Source organism: Lithobates pipiens, unplaced genomic scaffold (assembly GCF_037356315.1).
Source record: "Lithobates pipiens isolate NorthernLeopardFrog02 unplaced genomic scaffold, aLitPip1_a1.2 Scaffold_10, whole genome shotgun sequence".
Taxonomy (NCBI): domain Eukaryota; kingdom Metazoa; phylum Chordata; class Amphibia; order Anura; family Ranidae; genus Lithobates; species Lithobates pipiens.
The window spans coordinates 174,219,478-174,243,822 of NW_027507686.1; the positions used below are offsets into that span (position 1 = coordinate 174,219,478).

The 24,345-nt window shown below is 36.3% G+C and overlaps 1 protein-coding gene across 5 annotated transcripts in view; it reads left to right on the forward strand.

The window, feature by feature from the left end:
• Positions 1 to 547: 547 nt before the first annotated feature.
• LOC143935909 (uncharacterized) overlaps positions 548 to 24,345 on the forward strand; it is a 113,646-nt gene continuing 89,848 nt past the window's right edge. For all 5 annotated transcript variants that reach the window (XM_077460096.1, XM_077460122.1, XM_077460132.1 and 2 more), the window contains exons 1-11: positions 548 to 714; positions 2,148 to 2,409; positions 6,414 to 6,528; positions 9,749 to 9,839; positions 10,745 to 10,860; positions 12,773 to 12,989; positions 15,717 to 15,842; positions 16,932 to 17,049; positions 18,675 to 18,813; positions 22,284 to 22,394; positions 24,092 to 24,161. In XM_077460096.1, the coding sequence (XP_077316222.1) occupies positions 639 to 714; positions 2,148 to 2,409; positions 6,414 to 6,528; positions 9,749 to 9,839; positions 10,745 to 10,860; positions 12,773 to 12,989; positions 15,717 to 15,842; positions 16,932 to 17,049; positions 18,675 to 18,813; positions 22,284 to 22,394; positions 24,092 to 24,161 (1,441 nt within the window). In that variant the 5' untranslated portion in view covers positions 548 to 638. The remainder of the gene's footprint in view (positions 715 to 2,147; positions 2,410 to 6,413; positions 6,529 to 9,748; positions 9,840 to 10,744; positions 10,861 to 12,772; positions 12,990 to 15,716; positions 15,843 to 16,931; positions 17,050 to 18,674; positions 18,814 to 22,283; positions 22,395 to 24,091; positions 24,162 to 24,345) is intronic.

The following is a 24,345-nucleotide window of genomic DNA, read 5'->3' on the forward strand; positions in this document are numbered from 1 at the left end:
TTTCTGCAATAGAACAAATAATGTAAAGAAATGATGCCTCTTATTTGAGCAATGTGAAAGCAAGTGCAAATGATCTTTTTTTAGGTCAAATTTATGTATATTTGCTTTTTTCAAATCTAGTACAAATAAATTGTGCTACAAAGACATATAGAGAGTTACAGAAAGCAGAGGGCTATATGGAATTGTGAAATGAGAAGTAATGGTTATATGATCATTTAAAAATATAAGTACAAATGTCCAAATAAAGGAATATACCAACTGCATACATAAGACAAGGTCAAACAGGACTTTAGTATTTCCTCTAACAGAAAGGTATATTACATGGATTGAAACAAATGTCTTATTTTAGTATGTAACTTATATAGCAAATGTGGTATTGCATTAACTATTGGCAATCTCTGAAACGTGTATCAAAGGTCTGACCAGCAGTCACTTGGTTAAAGAAATAACCATCTCTTAGAAGATCCCTCCCAGACAGTATAATATAATAAGAAAAAATTCTGTTTACTCTGATTGTAAAGATTGAACCTTTCCCTGCCCCTCCTGGTGTGAGGTCACAACACGTCAAATAATCCTATAAATACCAAGACATAACTGTACCTTATATTCCTGAAGGAACATCACCCCGGGGCCATACAATGGGGTTTAAGACTGCCAGCTTGGTGGTGCTGTGGCTGGCATTGGCTCTCTCAAGTGCCTTTTCTATAAGATCAGGTAATTTAATCTTTTTACCTACCCTCTATTCGCCCATCATTTGCAATGGGCTAAGACAATTATTTTAAAAAAATGTTAGGTGATAACAAATTTAAAGTATGGCATTGCGGAATGTAAAGTGATTGGGATAGAATATTTTGTGATGTTCACTTTGAAAGAATTGTATTTAGGATGTTCTGGAGATTTACATCGTCTGACATTAAAAGATTGTTGGCCATAAAATCTTCATTTTTTTACAAGCAATACAAGTAGAAGTGAGTATGTGTCAATGATCTAGATATATAGGCATCTGTAAGTGTCAGGCAAACATTTTCACAGATTTTTTCTAACTCCCTGGTAATTTATATAACAAATGAAAAAAAAAATTCTGAAACGAGAAATACTTTATTTAAGATCATAATATCAATTGTCAATTACAATGCTGATATGACTAACAAAAATATGCCAAGATATGTTTGTAAGAAATATGTTTTATTGTTAAGATCTGATGAACATAAAGAGAAATCAAAGAGCAAAAGGTTCTAAAATGTATCTTGTTGAATTATTGTTTTTCTTGCATGGTTTTCTATATTAAGTAAGAATTGTTAAAGTGTATGCTAAGGCAAAAAAGGTTTTGCTTAGTTTTGGATGGAATAACTGAGGGTTAGAGTGCCTGGTGGTTTTTTATTGCTATGTCTGATGACTATTGTTACTGGACCAGAAAGTGATGGGAACTGTCTACGAGAAGAATTCTCCTCACTCTGGAGAGATTTCCTCATAGGCCTCGTGCACATTAGGCTTTTCTGAATGCCTTTCTCCTGGCAGGAGAAAAGCAGATGTTAAAAATGCACCTAAATCCAAGTTTTTCAAACATGCTTAGGCATGTTTTGGCACATACAGGCACATCAAGCGTTTGGGCATTTATTCATTCTATTGGTTAGAAAATTAATTTATTCTGATATTTAATCGAATAAATGTTCAAGCGCTAAATATGCCTAGCATTTACGTGGATTTAGGCATGTCAGACATTTTTTCTGCCTATAAGCTCTTCTCCTGAATGTGATTTTGATGCATTTAGATTTCTGCCCCTAAACACCCCTGCCTCGGGCATATACACATAGACTAACATAGAGGGGCGTTTAAGTAAACTGCCTGTAAAATAGGTTTTTGACAGTTGCCTTGTGCATAAGGCCTTGCTTCCTGCTGTGTCCCTAGGAGAGTAAATAAAGAGAAATCTCCTTACTGGGACACAGACAGCAAAATAAACGTAACAAGTGTTCTAACCACCCATACTCTACCCAGAACTATAAAAAAATGGATTTAAATATATTTTAAGCAAGTCTAGTCATTTTCCATTTCAACTGAAAATGGACCCTTGTTTTTTTTCTGGGATCACCACTGTACATGAAAATTGATATGATGCAGTTATAACCATCCATACCATCTATTAACAGGACGGTTACGCAACCATGGTCACTACGTCTGCAGTACATGGGGAAACTCTCACTTCAAGACATTTGATGGGGACTATTACCAATTTCAGGGGAAATGTAGCTACAACTTAGCTTCAGACTGTCGGGATGCTTATAAGGAATTCTCAGTGCACATCCAGCGGTCAACTGACAGTGATCACCCATTCATACACAAGATCACCGTTACTATCAAAGATGTCGTAATTCTACTGCAAAGTGGTTTTGTAGTGGTGAATGGGGATGCGTAAGTGAATGCCTGTAGTATTTTATCTTATTTTTGCTAAATGAAATAATAATTTGTTTTATTTCTAATTTGTGAGAGTTTTAAAAAGTTTTACCTGTACCCGCTTTGATAAAAAATGTACTTCTCTGTCTTTATATTATAAACAGTTGAGTTTGATTTAAATCTCTACAGATTTGTGACTACAATTATCACTAATCCCACTAAAAAGCCAATAGTAGAACTTGTTTTTATTAACATTTGCTATTACATACGTGGTGCATGGTATGCATCTTATAGAATCACGTTCCAGTTCTCACATGTAGATGACCAACTTGAATGGTCTCCTGGCATAATAGGACTTTTAATTTAAGTAAAAGTGTCTGTACAGGATTACTAGGGCTTTTTTCTTCAAGGCCTTTTATTTTGTATTATAGTATTTTTCAGGCTAAATTGAAAATTACTATGCTGTATCTCCTGATATTAATTCCAACAACGATTTTAAAGTGCCAACATTGCAATAGTGAAACAAAAAAATGTTATATGCACCATAGCACTTTATGATTCATGTTTGTGGCACCATATCTATAATCGGCTGAGATTTGAACCATGTTCGGGCAGGCTGATTTTACTCAAGTCAATCCATTGATCTTTAAATGCAATTATTGCCAGCAGCTATAGCCACTAGAGATATTAATTGTGTTCTCCTGGCAGGGACGGCTCCCTGTCCCCCACCCAGGGAGAACACAACGGGTCTGCGGAAGCCAGTGGCTGTGTTGATAGGGAAATTGAGCGATTTACCTTCCCGCAACCTGTGGTTAAATAAAGAAAATTGCATCATCAATGGCTAGCTTTAGTAATAGAGACAAGTGTACAATGGACTAAGTACATTGGTAATATTGTCAAATACCCTCAATAATCTCTTTCCTAAATTGTTTTGAGTGGAATATGGATAAATAATAAATATCAAAATATTTTAATGAATGTTAAAAGATGTATTCATCTGAAGGAGTGAGCATGCCATAATAATGTATGTCAATGATAATTAGCAATTTCTGAGTAATGGATCCATCACGAAACAATGAAGATTAGAAAAAGTACAATGTTTCTACACAAAGAAAAAGTTGAGAAGAAAACAGTGGCACACATCTTTTTTTAAACTTTGTAGTTTACAACTTATACATTATAGTTTAAACTTTATACCTTATAGTTCTTAGGAAGATTCAATCACATCACATGGGTGTGTATGTTTTCTATTGATAGCCATAGACAAGAGACTGGTTGGATCCTGTGACTGGTGAAGAATCATGCTGTCTAATGGTCATGGCATAAAATCAAAGTTGAATGTTACTGAGCAAGGACATTTATATGCCTCCACTGCCAGCTATATCTGAGAGAAGCAATAAAATCATCTAGACGTTATAATTTTTATGTCATGACAATGGCATAAAAACAAAAGCTGGAAATGTCTGCACATGCAACATTTCTACATCTTCATTGTTATTCAAGGGACTAATAGCAATCATATAGAGAATATCTGGGTTAGTTGGGCTGATAACAACAAAGCAGCACCACATCCTCTATGAACTATAACAATTTTTGTACATCAAAAAGAATGGCTTTTCAGGTGCTGCAAAGTTTAACCATTAAAACATTTTTTTATATAAAACCTAACATATTAAACAGTTTAAAAGCCCCCTGTCACAAGAATTATTGCTTTCACAGTGGCACTACAAAAAACAATCCAACATTTTGTATTGTTGATTGAGCAAATCCACATCATACTCCGTGTATATGGAACATAACTGTGTGTGATGAGTGGGGGGATTTAAATGGTTTAATATGCTCAGCTTTATATCTTCTATGAAATATAAGTGTATTTTAACCTTTACACAATGTGGCACCTGAAATATCCTTTATTTTTTATATAAAAATATCTTTCGGGGGGGGGGGGATTTAAATTGCTTAAAATCCTTGGTTTTATATTTTCTATGAAGTCATCTACAGAAATCTATTTCAGATACCATTTCACCCCCAAACCTGCATAAATAGTAGAGATAGCCCATAACCATTTTAGCGTCTTTTGATCCTGATTGGATGAGAATCTTCTATTTTTTTTTTTATGGGTAGCCGTAATCTGAAAAAGTTGACTAATTAAAAGTACAGAAATGCTTAATTATACTAACAGCTTCTGTTTGAAGACAGACCACATAAATTATGACTTAGGAGAAAAGGTGTTAGGAAGGAATTAAACTAAACATTATTTGGTTATCTAATTGAATGTCATTCCTGCTAGCTATTACTTTTACTAAAGTTGATGATACTTTATTATAAAACAGGAATATTTGTAACGTAAATCATTCTTACATGTGTAATTCTTTCTCTGGGCTGGCAAAACTACTTAAGCTTTTATAAGTTCATCATCTGTTCAACAATATCCATAATCCTTGGCAGAATTGCATTCTGGGTAAAGGGGCTGTCTTTTGTGAGGACCAGTGTATGATATGACATTTGTCCAAGGTGTTCTCCTGGGTGTGGTGTATTAGATAAAACAATTAAAATGAGGTTCCTTAATAGATAGACCAAGCCTTGTAAGTAACCTAGACCATATGGTAAGCACTGTAAGGTGTAGCCCCGAAGAGAAGTCATAAACATTTATAGCAGTTTTAATTACTGGACATTTAAATAGAAGTCCACCCCTTTGTTCTGAATCATGGATTCTCAAGAACTGAAGTGAACCATATTGCAAAATCAGTCTGCCAATGTTTATAACTATTGAAAGGATTGGAAATTGAATACTAAACTACACAGCATTTTGTAGAAGTAAGCTTAGATGTACTTGCCCAATATCTGGCAAATGAGAAAAAATAAATATGATATCAACCCTAGTTTTTAAACATTGCATACTGAAATAGTTGTTAGATATTTTTCTTTCAATAGTGTTCGGACTATAAAAGTATTAATAAAGTTTCCCCTATGAGTTAAATCATATGAAACTACAGCTAATTCATGACGGAAGGTGATTTGTTCTATGCACCCAAGCTCTGTATATTATAGAATATTTCTTCTGTAATAGTAAATGAACTAGCATTAATAAAGGGGAACTCCAACTTATACCATAATGTTTTCAAACAACATAAATTTAAAAATCCTCCTCTGTTATGTGCATGTAAAGACAACGAGGTTGTTAGAGAATATAAAATGAATACAAGTAAGTTTTGTAAAATATTATTTTTTTTTATTTGTTTTTAGATCTCACCACTTTTAACAACTGAAATTTGATTCACTAGAATTTAGACTCACGCCAACACCATATTACAATATGGTGATGGGTCATAGTTGTCATGACTGCAACATTTTAGTCAGTTGTGGGATTTTGACAAAATTTCACAATTTTTGTCAGGTGTGTTGAAGTCACTAAAAAGGGCGAACTTTATTGCTTTTTTTTGGTATTTAATGGTGCACTGGGTTTAAAATGACTCCTCTGGGTTATGAATGCTCATTTTAACTATCGTGACCTGTTCTTGCGCCAGAAAAGGGCTTCTTATTAGTCTAATATTTTTTTTTATTTCACAGAATAAAGAAAGACAGGGAAAGAAAAAGTAATAGGACCTTTGAAGTGACAGTACACACAAAAAAAAATCAAATACATAAGAAAAGGAAATACAATATAAATGCAAAGAATACTTCACACTATACACCCCCCCCCCCCCCCCCCAAAAAAACCCCATCCTCTAGATAAAAAAGTAGGATTTTGTTCAACCAAATTTAACCAAGTTTCTGTTTTGCTGCAACATCAATTTAAACATAATAATGTTATCCCTAATCAGAATATTTCTCAGCCTATTTCAATGTAGAAACATAGACGCCTACAATCCCCACCCATTTGAGTTCAGCTTTACATCTTTAGAAAGTAGCCCATTAAGGAATGTTTTATGTGATTGTGTTTCTTATTCTTTACACACTTTCTAATTATTCTTGGAAAAATAACCTTGCACTGAATATGTTCTAATTACTGTATTTTGCAGTGTTAAAACACCATACTACAGTTCTGGGATCCTCATTCAGAAAACTGATACATACTTTAAGTTGTATACGAAGACAGGTTTAACCCTCATGTGGAACAAAGAAGATGCAGTCATGGTGAGGAATCTTGCTGTACAAATCCAAAAAAATGCCTTCTGCTTTCTCTTATAAGGAAGAATGTCTCTGTAAAACATCCAATCATTTTCTGTCATCTTTTGTTATTGTATTATAATATACACCTCCACTTGAACCCCAGTTGAATTACATCTTCTGCATTGCTGGTATAAAGGTCGGTTACTTAGAGCATTGAGCATTGATGGTCAATAACCCCAATCAAGCAGTCACATCTCAGTCTTCATCAGGCTTCAGTTGTGAGAACTTTGAAAGATGATCCTGTGTAGGAACTAGTGAACATTATAAAGGTTGATTTCCTAATGGAGCCAAGAATTTTCATTTAGTAAATTGTGTAAATATTCATCTCAATTATCCAATTATGTGAAAAGCAAATTCCTGTTCAATTTGAATACCCAGTCACGTGCAGCTTTAAAAAGGAAACAGAAATTTGCCATTGAATTGATTAGATAATTAAAGTAAATATTCACACAACAGCTATACCTGCATAGAATTATTTGACATTAAATGTGTTGCCAGGAAAACAAAGAAAACTTTTATTTCTTTATATATTATAGATTTTGATATTATTTGCTTACCTGATAGTAAATATTCACACCATTTTTGAGTGAACTATTATTGAGTCTTAACTCCTTTAGTAAAGCAGGATAGAAGTAGTCGGGGAAGAGAAGGAATGCACAGAAATAACTCTTTTTCAGTATCTCAAATCTCAGTATAAATTCTTGTACAAACATTTTATTATGACAATGCAAATACAAGAAGTACAGCCAAAGCAATGCAGAAAACAACAAGGAGGATGCCTAATGGCACATGTGAATAACGGGGACACAGCCCCTGATATGCTAGGAGGTAGCGGAAAGTTCAAGTTAGATTCATATTACCACAGTTAGTTTCTCATTGTCACTCAAATCTCATAAACCCAACAGAGACATACTTTTATAAGTCCTAGTAATACCCTTTTTTGGTGTGGGACCACCTGTGACCATAGCTATTGGGTCCAAGAGGTACAGGACTTTGTGAAAAGGGTACTGTGATCAAGTAAATAAATATAATATGGAGGAGAGGGCACCCTCATAGTTACAGGGTCTCATGTTGGTGAAACAGGACATGTGGATGATGTTACCTTAGTAACCATCCATTAGGGTCCAAAAGGTACAGGACTATGTGAGAAGGATACAGTGATCAAGTCAAATAACATAATATGGAGGAGAGGGCATCATACCTCAGTAACCATCCATTAAAGCGGGTAACCAGTAACAGAGGAAATCCGCAGGAAGAAGTAGCAAGTAGAGAAAAAGAGGAGAGAGACTCATTGGACAGAAAAAAAGGGAGGAAGGCGGTGGTAAGGGATAAAGAAGGTTGGGTGGAAATGAGGAGATAGAGAGATGGGAAAGGTGGAAAAAGGCCGGGGGGGGGGAGCTAAAGGATGCACATACGACCTCCATGGACATGTGCAGGGTACTAACAGGGGGAGAGTATGGTATCTCAGTATAAATTCTACTTCCTCCCACCTCTTATATCATCAGAGTAAGCAAGTGTGTTAAAAGGATTGGTCTAGTAGCCCATAAAAAGAGTTGAAGTGTCAGTAAGAATGTCCATATTTTACTTTATGGCATAATTCTTAGTATTCCCGTACACAATTGCTCTATAACCTTAAAGTGATTGTAAAGGATCACCTTGTAAAACAACTCATTCATTTTAAAATGGAATGGAATGCAAAACATTTTTGTATAGATATAAAATAAAAATAAAAAAATACCCTTTTCCCTTTTTTATAAGTGATCACATTCCCTCTGTTCTCAGCTGCATAAGAGCTTGGGGAAGGAGAAGCAGCAACACTATGAGCTTCCTAGTGAATGGCTGTGTAGCGGGAGCGTGTCAAGTCTGATCATTGGTGGAGAGCATACCGAGTTCCCAGCATAGCTAGAGAGCTGATCATGCTGTGCTCCCCTGCTTAGGGTGGTCAGTTTTTAATAGAAAAGCAAGGAGACTAGAAGGAACACCAGGGATTTCACATAAAGGAATCAATACAAAGACAACAGGATACTTATATCATACAAGTACATGGTACAGCAGGCATATATCAGGAATATGAAGTTTTGGGTTAACAAAACTTTAAAGCTAGATATACACATTCAGGTTTTATTTTCATTCAACCAGCAGCTTGAACAAAAAAGAAATGGACAGATCCCTGCATCTTAGTGAACACAATATACAGGGATATGGGAAATGGTTATCGACACTGACACCCGTACACTAATACAGGCTGGACTGGATGGACTATTGTCTTTATTCAGCCTTACCTACTATGTAACACAAACAATACTGATGCAGGGATCTCTCCCTCTGCTCTATTGTACTCTGACCATTGGGATCCCCCCTCCTTCTGGCAGAATACACAGATCAGTGCTGCAGCTATTGGCTGCAAGCGCTGATCAAATGATAGTTTTTTAGCATGACCGCTTGGCAGAAGCCAACCATTAGATTGGCTTCTGTTGAACACACAGCAGTATAGACAGACCACATTTTTCTGTTTTCTGCTGAACTGGCTGATTTTTGATTTGTGTATTCCCTGCTTTATACAGACTTCTTTAAACTGTGGGACTTTTTTTGCAAAACTACAAACAGCTGCCAGTTTTTAGCTGAGATGATACTCCGGGATTTTTTATACCCTGGGAAAGACTACAATAGACATAATGTGGTTTAATATCAGGACTGGTCAGGATGACCAGCAGCTCTGAGGGCCATAGCTACAATACTAAGACAGCTAAACAAGTTCTCCTTATTGCACAGCCTGCAAAGGGGATCTGTGAAAAGGGAGAACGATTCTGGAGTTTGTTCCTGTACTGCTGATGTCAGATCTTCTTGATTAAAAAAATGTCCCAGGGGGTACAGGGTCAGCGCCATCAACAACCTGTGTAATCTTTAGTACTGCATTTGTGTTATCGTCACAAATGCCAACAGATTTTCTATGTTTAAATTCCCTCAACATCCCCCCTAATGAGGAGCCCTTCCACACTCAGGCCCCATAGTAGCTGCATGGGCTGCTAGGGCTATTGTTACATGATTCCTATTTTCCTTTTATTATAGTCAATTGTGATATACAGTAAATCACATCTACTTGGCTTAACCAAATGGTCAGTAACAATAACTATGAATCTGTTGTAAAAGCATCAGTATAAATACCGTGTCACCCTCTGTACAGGTGGAGCTGGATCCAAAGTATAACAACCATACCTGTGGACTGTGCGGTGACTATAATGGCAGACCTTCTTATAATGAATTTTTTGATGAGGGTGAGTAATCCGGATAGATGCCAGCTCATTGCTGTATAACGCTACAGTATTCTTTACATTAGTAATATTACTGTTTTAATACATGCACTACAATAAGCAACATAGAAAGTATCTCCAGCAACTAAGGACACACAATCAGTATTCCTTTGTTACCCCTGTTTAACCTGATTATAATTGCATTAAAAAGGTGGGCAAATGCAGTATTATGTTGTTTTATCTTATATGAAATAAAATATAAAGTATGTTTTGTTATATCACATTTATATTCATAATAGGATTTTTCAATATTCTGCACTATTATTACATAATTACATAATGTAAAGATAAGGGTTGTCATTTAACCTACAATAACTAATCAAATTTTAGATCCCATTCCATGTCATTTTTTGCTACTAAAATCTGATTATTGGCCAGCTTTTGAAGGACATTTCACTTCACTGCTCATTAAATTATTATTATTATTGAATAAGCCTCTAGGTGTACTAAGTCACAAATCTAGTAAATTCTAAACTGAATATATGATACAGAATGCTGCATGTCAAAATGGTTAATTGACTGAAATACAGAAGACTGGAGCTGTATGTAACACTTTAAAATGGATGAGAAATGGGCACTCTGACCTGGGCACAAGATGTGGGGGGAACTCTTTGAACCAGAAGCAAGGTGGATAAATGGGAGGCACAGTGACCAGAGGGAGAGAGGGTTGGGTAAAAGCTAAGTGCTGTGACTGGGTGGTGAGGTAGGTGGGATGGAGGTGCTGTGATAGAGGGGTAGCAAATGGTTGGAGGTAGGCTTTAAGTGCTTTCATTGTACTGTAGATGTTTGAATCAAATACATATTTGTTGTAATGAGCTCAGCTTAAGGTGTGCATTGGTAAACATTTGGTCATGCTTTCTTGTCAACAGACATGTATTTCAGTCCTGTATACTTTGGAAACATGCAGAAAATTCATGACCCTAGTGTTGTCTGTACCGATGTAGATGATACTCAGCAAATTGACACATACCATTGTTCCCAATATGTAAGTAACAGTCTCATGTCAATATATTTTTTTACATATGTACATTTAAATAGTAAAATTTAACAATGCCCATTAGATTTTGAAATTTATGAAGTCTTTTTTTTGTTTATGACTTAAGTTGTCTCAGAAGCTTTCAGCATTTTTCTTTCTATCTATTTCTGCTTTTCTATTAAATAAAAATGTTCACATTTCCAATACTTTTATTGTAAAGTGAATCTGTACTTTTGTCATTTTGGGCAAATAAATAGATTTACTTAATATCCTGCTCCTTCTGCTGCTGGCAGTTACCTCCTATACTTTCCTTGGAGCCCCAATTGCCTGAGCTATGCCCCTATGCCATACCCAGTATGTCTGGGTATTAGTTCGCATTGCTCCCACAGTGCAGCATGGGATGTCTATGTGGTAAATTGTTATGATGAGCACTGCCTCATAAGGATGGGAAAGGTTCCTTTACCACATGTAAATTTTTACCCAGAACAGACCAGGAACGTATATTTGGACTGAATTCATGGAATATATCAGCAATGTTTATTCATAGATCTGTGTCCCCTTGCAACTTCTCTGCTGCAAACTTTGACCTTGGTTAAGTTCTGTTGGTCTAAACTTACATGGATGAAGGATGTCATACCTCAACCCCTCCATGACAGCATTTGGTCTGGCTATTGGCCAACTGTGCCAGAGCACTCTCACATAGCAGTGGTCACATACTGCCCCTTACCTGTAAGCCCTGGTCTGCTTGAGCAATGGAGTGAGCACTGTGATAGTGTGAAGAGGAGGAAATGTAGCATAGATAGGTGATTAAATCTTTCTGGGGGAGCTTGGTTGAATTGGTAAAATGACATTGTCCCTCTAAAAGAAACCTGGGCTTTGCCAAATAGGGGAAAGCAACATGTTCGCTTTGAGGCTACCCGTCCCAGAAGCACACACTTACTTTTCCTTTGCACCCCTAATACTATGTCAGCTTCCAAAAGCAAGGATCAAAGTCCCTGTATAAGATCTACATCCCTTTAGTTGGAGCTCACAAAAGGCTGTATACTCTATCATGTGGCAAGAAGTGGAAAAAGTCACATGTTCCCCCATACCACAAATGTCTGGTGCTCCCAACTGATTAATGGAGCAAAACTGATATAAAAACAATCTAGCTGTTTTGTCCAACATGTATATAGCACAAGTTCATGTTAAAGAACAACTCTACACACAAAAAACTACCCTTGCAATTCCCCCCACTCCACACTACAAGGGTTAAATGTGTCATTTGGCCAGGGGTAAATAAATATGGTGTGATTCTTAACTTATTATTTTCTCCAGCAAGGTCCCTTCAGTGGTGTTTACTGTCCTGCAAAGCTTTTACTCTAAGGTGCTCCCGGTCTAGGCCACACTCCTGCCTCATCCACATACAATGCAAGGTTTACAAGCCATGCATTGAATGTGATGATGCTAAAGGACCACTCACAGCCCAGAACACTGTACCCTTGCAGTGTGAAAGCCCCACTACAAAGGTTCTTATTCTTCCACACCGGAGTTGAACTTAAAACTAGTTTAAAGCATACTTTATCATCACACACTTAAGTGTGTCTATCTCTCACTGTTTGTGTATCAGCCTTATTTTTACAAGGTGTATTTTCCATTCCATTCTAAATTTGGTTAGCTCATATATAGTAGAAAATGGTTTCCATTTCTCTCATTCTAGTCATTATTATAATAAATACATATTCTCATGTAAATCCTGAGGAGGAACAAAGCCATTATGGCTCAGGCAGTAAGAAAAATGTTTTGCCCATTGCGACCAGTCATGTCTCAGTTAATGCTTTCTCAGAAAATCTTAAATCTGATGGGTTGATTATGTAACACAAACACCTCCACCTATCATCAATCAGCTGCATTTATTTCAACATTGTGCTTTTTTTTGTAGCGCTCGGTGTGTGAAAAACACCTGGGACATGTTGCGTTTTCCAGCTGTCAAGATCTACTCAATGTGGAAGCTTACATTAATGCCTGCGTGCTGGATATGTGCTCCTGTAGCCAATCCCAGGATTCATTCTGCCTATGTAGTACAATCAGTGAATATTCCAGGCAGTGTTCACATGCTGGAGGTCGCCCAGAAACCTGGAGGACTGACAGCTTCTGTCGTAAGTATGCTTTCCACACAGGCTTTTAATTGCTGAGCATCAACAGCAAATGTTTTTGATGCATTTAGTGTGAAACGCATCAATATCTTTGCTGTTGATTCTAAGCTCTGATTGATCAGTGAGCACCTTGGACCTGATTTTGTTGTGAATTTTATATGTTATGACCAGGCAAAGTCTGTGAGACAAGAGTTGCCACTGCAGCATAGCATGAGGAAGCTGATTTCCATTGTGGTAGCAGGTTTTGGCATTACATTTTAAACAGGTTGCAGTAGTTTGTCATTAGACTCATCTACTCTAGAAATAAATTGCAACCTTTACAGTTCTCTTTTTTTTATCCCAGCTCTCACAAAACCTTGAGTTTGTTTAAATGAGGAAAGACAAATTTTGATGACTAATATTACAGGATCAAAAACCAAATAACTGGTCACAGTGTTTGTGGGTGCTGTTCAGGTTGAATACTAGCTCATCAGACACCTTTGAGGACTACAACAAAATGGCACCTGTCCACACACTATCAAGGCACATCATAAGCTCTTCTGGCTTTAGATTGGTCTCAATTAGAGGGGTTTTCAAACTAGGCGACAGGGGGAGGGGCCCAGAGGTAGAGATAGTCAGCGTGGAACATATTCCAGAGGGTAGTATTGGGAGCATTAGTGGTAGGTTGACTAAAACACATACACCCAAGGTAAGTATAGTAGCAATTAGTTGCAATATTGGAACACCCAATAAGAGGATAGTATGCGACCGGTCTAAACTACATGGCATGTTCACCAATGCCAGGAGCCTGGTGGACAAGATGGGTGAACTAGAGATACTGTTGTACAAGGAGGATTTGGATTTTGTGGGAATTTCAGAGACCTGGTTCAACAGCTCTCATGATTGGCTGGCAACCATTTAAGGGTATACGCTTTATCACAGGGATACAGAGGGTAAAAAGGGGGAAGGGTATGCCTATATATCAAGAATAAAGTACAAGTGAATGTGAGAGATGACATCACTAAGGGAGCTAGGGAGGAGGTAGAATCCTTATGGGTAGAGCTCCAAAGAGATGAAGCTAAGGGGGAAATAATACTAGGAGTATGCTATAGGCCCCCTAACCTGAGGGAGGAGGGGGAGATGGATCTCCTATCACAAGCTGGATTAGTAGCAAGGATGGGAAGTGTTATCATAATGGGGGATTTTAATTATGCAGACATAGACTTAGCGGAGGGAATCATGCATTCGTCTAAATGTCTTGCAGGACAATTTCATTGTTCAAATGGTAGACGCACCAACTAGAAATAAAGCGTTACTACATCTACTGATTACCAACAATACAGACCTGATCACGGATGTGGAAATATGGGGCAATTTAGGAAACAGCGATCACAGGTCAATTGGCTTCAGTATAAATCACACAAATAGGAAACATGAGGGCAATACAAAGACACTGAATTTCAAAAGAGCCAACTTCTAAACTAAGACCTTGCTAGAAGGAATGAATTGGGATAAAATCTTAGGAACAAAGAACACGGGGGAGAGATGGGTTTGCTTTAAGAGCATATTAAATAAGGGCATTAGCCAATGCATCACATTGAATAGCAAACAAAAGTCCTGGATGGCTTAACTCCAACGTAAAATGCATATAAAAGCAAAGGAGAAGGCCTTCAAAACAATACAAGGTTGAGGGATCATCATCAGCATTCAGACTTTATAAAGAATGCAACAAGAAATTTAAGGGTGCAATTAGGGAGGTGGCTAAGATAGAACACGAAAGACACATAGCGGAGAAGTGCAAAAAAAATCCCAAGATATTCTTTAAGTATGTAAACAGTAAAAAAAGGAGGACAGACTATATTGACCTGAGCTGAGCTGAGGTGAAATTAACTGAATTAGGCCCTGATATGCTGAAACATGTAAAATGTAATATAATAAAGTTGTTTTCACTTTACATATACAATCCTGTATAGGAGAATCTAAAGAATTAAGATTTTGTAGGTTTAGTTGTTTGAAGTGAAGTACACACTAGGTTCAATTCACCATTGTAGGCCTGTACATTTTGGTAATTTAGGCCTAGATTCATTTTACTTCAGCTCACTTTACACTTCAGAAATTTAGGCCCCAGTACATTTCACTTCACCTCACTTTACATTATAGTGAATTAGGCCTGGGTTCACTTTGCTTCACCTGACTTTACATTTTAATAAATTAGGTCCAGGTTTACTTTGCTTCACCTCACTTTACCCTTTGGTAAATTATGCCCAAGTTCACTGTAATTCACTTTAGACTTTAGCAAATTAGGCCCAGGGTCACTTAAATTCACTTGACTTTACACTTTAGTAAATAAGCCAAGTTTTACCTCACCTTCTCTCACAAAGTATGAGGAGCACCCCTTCACAGAATTCACAGTTTAAACCAGTTTACATCTACTTAGAACTTTGAAACATTTGGGCACAAACAAGATAAAGCTGGCAATACACACAAATATTTTCATCTGTTTGATCAAAAAAATGAAAGTGTATGCAGGCCAATATATATATATATATATATATATATATATATATATATATATATATATATATATATAGAGATATATATATATATATATATATATATATATAGAGATATATATATATATATATATATATATGGATATATATATATATATATATATATATATATATATATATATATATATATATATATTAATGGTTGGATAATGTAAAACTGTATTTATTTTTTTTCTAGCAAAGCAATGTCCGGCCAATATGATTTATCATGAGAGTGCCTCCCCCTGCAAGAACTCCTGCTCACACCAAGAGATACACAGCTTGTGTGAGGAGCACTATATGGATGGCTGCTTCTGTCCTGAAGGTGAGTACCATGGGGCTGATATACCAACTACACGGTCACACTGCGCTCTTCTTAACAATGTAATATGCAATGTGTGGGTTCAAAAGGAAATATCTTTCATACCTCTCATGATATCCACGTTTCTGTGGACAGAGATCTTGCTTTTAGTATAGTTTTTTAACACGTAACTTTCTGGTTTCCCCTGTTACTAAAAATAAAAACTAAGGAAAAGTAACTGTGAATCATTTTATTTTATTTTGCCCCAAAACCAGTGGAGTCTATGTAAGGTTTTTTGGGGGAAATTTCGCAGTTTCAACAAAGAGGTGAACGGTTGTAATTAGTGCTGAACTGCACATAACATGGTTCAGTTTGAGACAGATTCAGCGAATATGACTAAAGTTCAGGTGCTGAATCTGAACCCCATTAAAGTCAATAGGAGCTGGATGTTAAAAATTAATAATGGCCATTTTCTAGGCTGGCTACTGCCAAGGAAAAATGTACCAAAGCAAAAAAAACATTAAACTTTGTTTAGAGAGAGTAGTCATTTTAGTAATGCTTACAGTGAAACATTAAAAATTAAAAATGCCATTCAATTACCAGTCTGAGAGATGCCTTGACCCTTCCTGTGAAATGGCACATCTGTGCGATGTATACCACAGCAAAATGACATTTACATAAAACAAAAACAAAAGCCCCTGGTGAGGTGTCTGGAAGCCCCTTTTTAATTATAAAGGGCCCCCCAGATACAGCCCCCTATGTGAATCAGTAAGGGAACATTGTATCCCTACTCATTCATGAAAAAAGTAAACAGTAAAAAAAAAAAAAAAACCCACACACATACACAGATTTTGATTTGAAGTCTATTAATAACATTTTAAAAAATCTCAAAAAAGTCCAGTGGTGTACATCCACCATCAATTACATCATCCAGCAATATACATTGATCCATGTCAATTACGATGCCTGCTGAGATCCTATGTAGTACAGGGGAGGGGGGTGAGAAACAGGGTAATTTGAAAGGGAAATGTGTATTAAATATTATTATTGGTATTATTATTTGGTTGGGCCAAAAGCTTAGGAGTAATGACTGTTTGTTTTACTTGTTTTCAGGCACTGTACAGGATGACTACACTGATAAAGGATGCATTGCTGTTAGTGAATGTCACTGTAAACACAGAGGCACTTTGTATGCTCCAGGCGAGAAAATGCAGAATGAATGTGATGAATGGTAAGTATTTCTTGCAGGCACCTACAGGTGTATAAACATGTCCGTAGTGGCCTCCACCCTGGCCAATGGGAAAATGTGGTAGGCAGGAAAGGGACTTACAAACATCAACACTATCCAGGAAGTGCCTAGTCACAATGGTCTGGGCATCTGCCACAAATGTAGCATTTAGGATGGTGTATAGGTACGTTTGAAAAAGATACCTACATATTATGCCTGACAAAAGTTTATTATTACTTTATATCCACTAAGGCCCTTTTCACATGGGTGGACTCTGTTCTGGTCAGCAGGGAATCCACTTACAGATCCCCTGCTGATCAGAACAGAGCTGGTGGATGACAGATCTGTGCCCACTCAGTTTTTGCAGAGTGGACATGGACAGAGCCCGCTCTGCTCTTGGGGTAGCCAGGTGTAGACAGACTCCCTTGTCCATTTACACCAGACTACCCTCCAATGTGATCTAACTAAACAGAAGGGGATGGATCCCTTTTGTTTTTTTGAGCAGACTGGAGGTAGGCGGGTGTAAATGGACACAATTCCATTTACAGTACACTCGCCCGTCCATCTTATCATGTCCGTCTGAAAAACTGACAGGTAGACCTGATCGGATCTCCCCTGTGAAAGGGGCCATTATCTGCAAACTATTACAAAATATAATGTTACACATACCAGAGCCGACATGTAAGTAAATGCTGTGTGAAAAATAATTCCTAATGTGCATATTTTCATACATCGGCTCTTCTGTTTCATAATGTTCAGCATTTGCTACTTAAACTGTACTGCCCTGGATGTCCCTTCAGCCATTTTACTTTTAAAGGGAGTGCAAAGGAGTTTTGTATATAATGTCTTTCTTTATTTATGGTCAGGATAAACATATATACAAAATAAGTACAAAATACAAAAATAATATATATTGCAGATATAATATAGATAACATATTTTTGTAATTTTCTTTATGAGCCAGAGGACTCCTTTCATTGTTTTACAATTTCAGTTTGTTTCTTTGAAGCAAAAAAAAAAACTATTATATACAGACCTCAAATACTTATGCTGAAATTGACACAATGCGTCAGTAACCCATTGCAGTGACTCGTCACTGACCAGATGAGTTGTCTGGAGTTTCAGGTTTCTATTAGACAACTGGAGCCTCAAGGCAGACAGGAGGTCCTGGCCGTGGATCTCATTACAGATCTAACAATCTGTAGTCTAGTCTGTAGTCTAGTGCATAATAACTGATGATGAATTCCTAGAGCTTGCTTTCTCTCGTACCTGTAAAATGTACGTTTATATCTGTCATGATTTTTTGTATCAGAGAAGCATTGGCCCAAACTCAATTTTTTGGGCAAAACATTGACTTTCAATTACAGGTAGCATAACATTCCAACAAACAAATATATAGGGGAGGTCTCGATAAAGGCTTCAGTTTTTCTGTTGTGGTGGAATGCATATTTCAACTGATAATGCATATTTCGGTATTACATACATCAGATTACAGTATTTAGATCCATGATAACCTAAACTTAAAGAATAAACTGCATGTATGTATGCCTTCAACAGGTTATATCTTCCATGAAGTATATAAGCTTGGCTTCACTTACAATATCATTAAACAAGTATTTCTGTTACAGCCACTGTATATCAGGAAGATGGAACTGCACAGACCATGCTTGCCCTGGATCTTGCTCCATTGAAGGAGGAGCCCATATTGCCACCTTTGATGGGAAGTCCTATACCTTTCATGGTGACTGCTACTATGTGCTGTCCAAGGCAAGGAACTTTTTAGTTAATCTATTGCTCAGTTTTAAACCATACCTGTTTATTAAAGTCAAAAATATCAAGTACAATAAAGAGGACATGAAATAGCTTAGTTTGGCATTGCCAATAGTTACAGCTATGAGAGAATTATCCAACCTCCAAAAATGATAACTTATACTAGGTTGAGATTGTATTATTTCTCTGTACATGCATTCTATAAATAATTTTTTGACTTTTCTGGATGGGTTAACAGCTTTTTTTTTAACGTGAGAATTGTTATTTATTTCGATTGTATTTTATTATTAGATTTTAAGGTTTATCTCATACAAACTATTCTAAACCTTTAATACAATGGAAAAAAAATCACACCATCTTTTTAGTCACAATAAACAGTAAGACATTATGCACAAATGATTGGTGCTCATTTAAAGTTGAATTTTGCATTAAACTGAACTGTAAAATCAACTACAGGTTGAATGACCATTATCACTATAAATACTTTAATTATGATTATTCAATGCAGTTGATATCTTTAGTGCAAATATAATACTATTGGCGCAATTACTCTGCAACACTTCTGGTGACTTCTGAATGAACTCTGTAGCTTAATCCACATGGAACTGAGGTGAAACAATTTTTTTTTTTCATATACTACATAACTGTGCAAAAACATCCACTGTCCCTTTAAATTGCATGCAATTCCTCAATATTCAATCAAACAAACATGATAAAACTTGTGTAATGAATATAACATAATCTGAATGAAAAAAATGTAAATGAAAATACAATTAATATCCACAATAATCATCACAATGCATGATATTAAATCTCTTAAAAACGAATAGTCCATAGTAATGCATGTGTGAAGTAAAGTACTCTGCGCTTGTAAACCACTGTAGAAATATGTGCTCCAGTGCTGAAAGGTGCTTCTCAAATAAAAAGAGCCTCTTACCAGATCATAATGATTTTGAGTTACAGAGATCAAATGCAGTTTTGGTATCTCAAAGACAAGACCGACACTTTCACTATCAAAAATGTATTTGGGGTGATTGGGATGGATAAGGATGATACACTTCTCATATAGAAAGAATTTGTCATATCCTCTGCTCCAAAGTGGATTCTTCTACAGCTTTGTGGCCCCAATGCTGTAAAAGGATCTGCTTTTTGTCAACACTTCCAGCTTATGATGTGAATGTTGAACATCAGGAGATGGAGCTGAGGATGTGACAAGTTCTTTCTATATAAGAAGTGTATTATCCCCATCATCCCAATCATCCAAAGGCGTTTTTGACAGTGAGAGTGTCGGTCTTGCCTTTGAGATACCAAAAGCGCATTTAATCTCTTTAACTCAAAATCATTACGATCTGGTAAGAGGCCCTTCTTATTTGAGTAGCACCTTTCAGCACTGGAGCACTTTTTTTCTACAGTGGTTTATGAGCATGGAGCACTTTATTCACACATTTAATATCATGCATGGCAACTACTGGCGATATTAATTGTATTTTTATTTTTTCATTCTGATTATGTTATATTCATTACACAAGTTGTATCATGTTTGGTTGATTGAATATTGAGGAACTGCATAAGATTTAAAGGGACAGCGCACTGTTTTGCACAATTATCATCTGAGTCTGGTATTCAAGACATAATAGTTGCAGCAGTCTCCAATATTCTATTAACCAAGCACAAGAGTTTTCTTTTTAATTTTATGTTTCATATACTTCATACAGTAATATTGCTCACTACAGTTGTCTTTTTAATAGATTCTTAGCTAGTTAGAATGTTGAAAATACTGTACTTCATTTTGTTAAAAACGACTAGGAGATAGAGTTTCTCTTTTTAGCAGAAGAGACTCTGCATATTCTCTTGTGCTAAAAAAAAAACCTTTCCCTTTTTCCTAACATTTTAACATTAAATTTTTGTACACCACCTGTGGTGCATGAACAGTGCAGTGTACTGTATGTTCCAGGCAACTGGGTGTCAGGGACGAAATAATTGCTGTGAGCATGCACAGGAGTGATGCCATACTTGACCACCTAATTACCAAAGAGGGGTGACATGGAATCTGATATAAGTGGCAGAAAAGATAGCGAGGCCAGTGGACAGAACTGTGAGCAGCAGATGAGATGAGGAAGTAACAGCATCAGCAAACAGCTGCACTGTACTTGCACATTATGGCAGGTACCATAAAAATATCCACCCACTTTAAGGCAATAAGAGGTCAGATTTTCTAAAACTTTTTCCAACTTAAGATAACATCTGTTCTTTCCTTTCCTACCATGTCTTTAATGACCTATAACAAGTACTGAATGTATATATCAAGTGTCCAAACACTTTACTGGCTTCATGAATAAGTTGGGTGAATGATTTACTATTTGGTGAAACCAAGATCAGAGTGACAGCTTGAAGCTGTTCTTTTATGGCAGATATAATATAGATATTCACTGGCAAAATAAATGAAACAAAAAAACTATTTTCTTGGAAGTTTTAGTTTGCAATTGTGATTGCAGTGGTCATGGTCACTGGGTAAAATTCTCAAATCAATTTTAACTCAGTGACATATGGTATTGAAATTGAACAACAAATGAAAAATGTGAAAGGTAAGTTTTACAAATGTTCTATTTAAAGGATCAAAAACAGAGTGATATATATGGAGGTACCTGGGTGTTACACATTGCCATAACACAAAGGCACTATATAGAACACAAGAATTCAAAGTCGGGAATAATATACACAAATACCATTGTGTGGTTAAAGAGCGGCACATATTTATGATCCCTATCAATCATCAGAAGAGTATTCTAAGCGTGACTTATGTATGAAAATAATGCTTAGGTTAAAGGTAGACAGTGTATTGACAACCAGTCATTGATTCACAAAATTCAAAAGAACTTAGCACCATAAGAACAATTTACAAATAGGGAGGGTGCAACTCCTTAATCTGGACACAGGCAGCAATACAAAACTCAGAAAGCAGAAGAAGGAAAGTATATATAAAGGACACATTTATTTTATTCAGACTCTTGTATAATAGAATGCCAATGCTTAACTTTTATCTGGAGCACTCATACTAATTAACCCCTCAGAATCCATTGAATTTTATCAGTCCAGTAAATGCTTCATTTAACTATAACAAGGTCTGATAAAGATGGATTTTTGAACCCCCATCTGAGGATTTCTTTGATACATAAAGTGAATAAAATGACATCTTGGCTCAGCTTGTTAAAACATTTAAATATAAATATACGTTCCTATCTATTTACTAAAGCTAGTAGCATAAGGATTAAAAATAGTTAATTATGAGAGTGTTTATTTCTGCTTTAATGCAGTGTGCCACAATGCTATGATCTGGTCTGAAGGGGGCTTTATATTCAATGCTTCTTTGCATACAGTATATGCTTTGTATATAATACAGTAATAAGAGCAACTATTTTTCCTGAACAGATTAAAATGTATAACTGCATTACTTGTTACTGCTACAGGGTTACAGAAATGAATCCCATGTGATCTTGGGGGAAATGACTGCTTGCAGTTCCTTGGCGAGAGAGACCTGTCTCAAGTCCATTATACTCCTAACAGATAACCTACAAAATGTGAGTATATTATCAGTTAGTTTGGCTAATAGCAACATAAAAAACAACCAATCATAAATAGCTCTAATGATTTCAAGAAAAAAATAAAGAAGCATGAATTCTGCCCCATGTTTGCGCCCAACACCACCAGAATTGTGTCTTTAAGATAATGCAAAAAAAAAATTTTTTCAGAATTATATTTAAGAGTAATAACCAAAATGAAAAAATTTCATCTGGTTGAATCACCCTCTGACTTCTTATATCTCCTGGAGGCTCTAACAGAAATATTTCCCTGAAATATACAGTGTCTACCTATTTGGGCATTGAGACCCATGTCCCACTAGTGATTCGATCACTGGTGGCAAGCTGGCAGCTTACAAGTAACATGATCACTACATTGAACCCTTATTTGTTTCTACTGTGTCTTCCCCTTGCTTACCGAAATGCTGCAAAATCCCACTCTTTAGTGAGGGTGCATTGTATAGATTTGCTGTTGCTACAGTTAAAGCATTTCTTTGCTCTCCTAATGATCTTGTCACTGGTGAGTTCTCACCAAGATGGCTAGTTTGACATGGGTCCACCCCATAAGCATTAGCTATATTGTTCAGGTATGTAAAGGACCCTTTAGTTTCTTCTTCTGATAACACAGCTAAACTCTCTGTCACCACGGCTGCAATTTTCTTGGATTCTTTTTTTATCAACCATCTTCCATCTCATGAGAGTCCACATTGCACTGTCCATGTACTGTACAGTAAAAAAGTAAACAGTTAAAGGAGTTTATCTGGCAAGTGGAATATATAAAGTACAGAAAAAAAACCTACCTACTTGCAATGTATTATATTTGTACAATTTGAAAGACTTCAGTTGTAATTATTTATTGGTGTACAGGATTTACATAAGGCCAACAGTTTACGCAGCGCAGAGGTGACATTAGGGGCATGTTTAGGTATGCTGAAGCAACCCCAAAAATTCTTCCAGTACTCCCATCAATGCCTAGTTATAATTCAACATTCCTGATATTTATCAGAATTTCCCCTGTCCTCAAGTCTTTGCAATTGTCTGGGTGCAAAAATCACTACTAACAGAGGCTCCTAGCCACTGTTCCCAATACTTTGTTTGTTGTTCTGGCTGCTGGGGCTCTCTCAGAGCTGTTCACTTAGGAGGATTGATATTCACCTGACTAAAGAAGTGATGCTCTAGTTGAATGTGGGTGGGAAGAGAAAGGAATTGCAGTGCAAAGAAGTGTGGGAATAGCTAGACCCTACTTCGTCTAACAAGCCATACACCATGAAGCAACACTTATGTATTGGCCATTCCCACTAAATGTATTAATAAACATCTCTTTTGTTTATTAATAAATAAAAGCTTTTCATTAAAATAAAATAAAAGATTTTCATTTTTTTTTTGCTATACTTTTTCTTTCGGTTAATAATTTTCATTTTTTTTTTTGCTATACTTTTTCTTTCGGTTAATAATTTTCATTTTTTTTTTTGTATTGCCCATAGAATTCACAGTACATGATTTTTTTTTGGAGGTTTGTTAGGTTATTTATACCAAGAACTCTGGTCTTCTAGGGGATTGATGGTTAAAATGGTTACATAGAGTCAACTTGTCAGGTAGATCAATCATGAAAAGCTACAACATCAGGTTAGCTAGAGATGTCCTAAAGCTGACCTTCTACTGAACAAAATAATTATATTTTTCATTCCTTGATCTAGGTGGTGACTTTCAAGGCTGATGGCACAGTTCTATTGAATGAACTGAAAATAACACTGCCTCATGTCACAGGTAATATCACATGACAATGTATACTGCAACAACTGTGTTTATTAAAACATACGGCACTGTATTACAGCAGTTGTCAGGCAAACAGCTAGATATTCACTTGAAACTGATATATATTAAAGGCTAAATTCACCCATATTTAGGGTGTAACACACAACATGTTCTTGTTCCACCCATAACCCCCTCT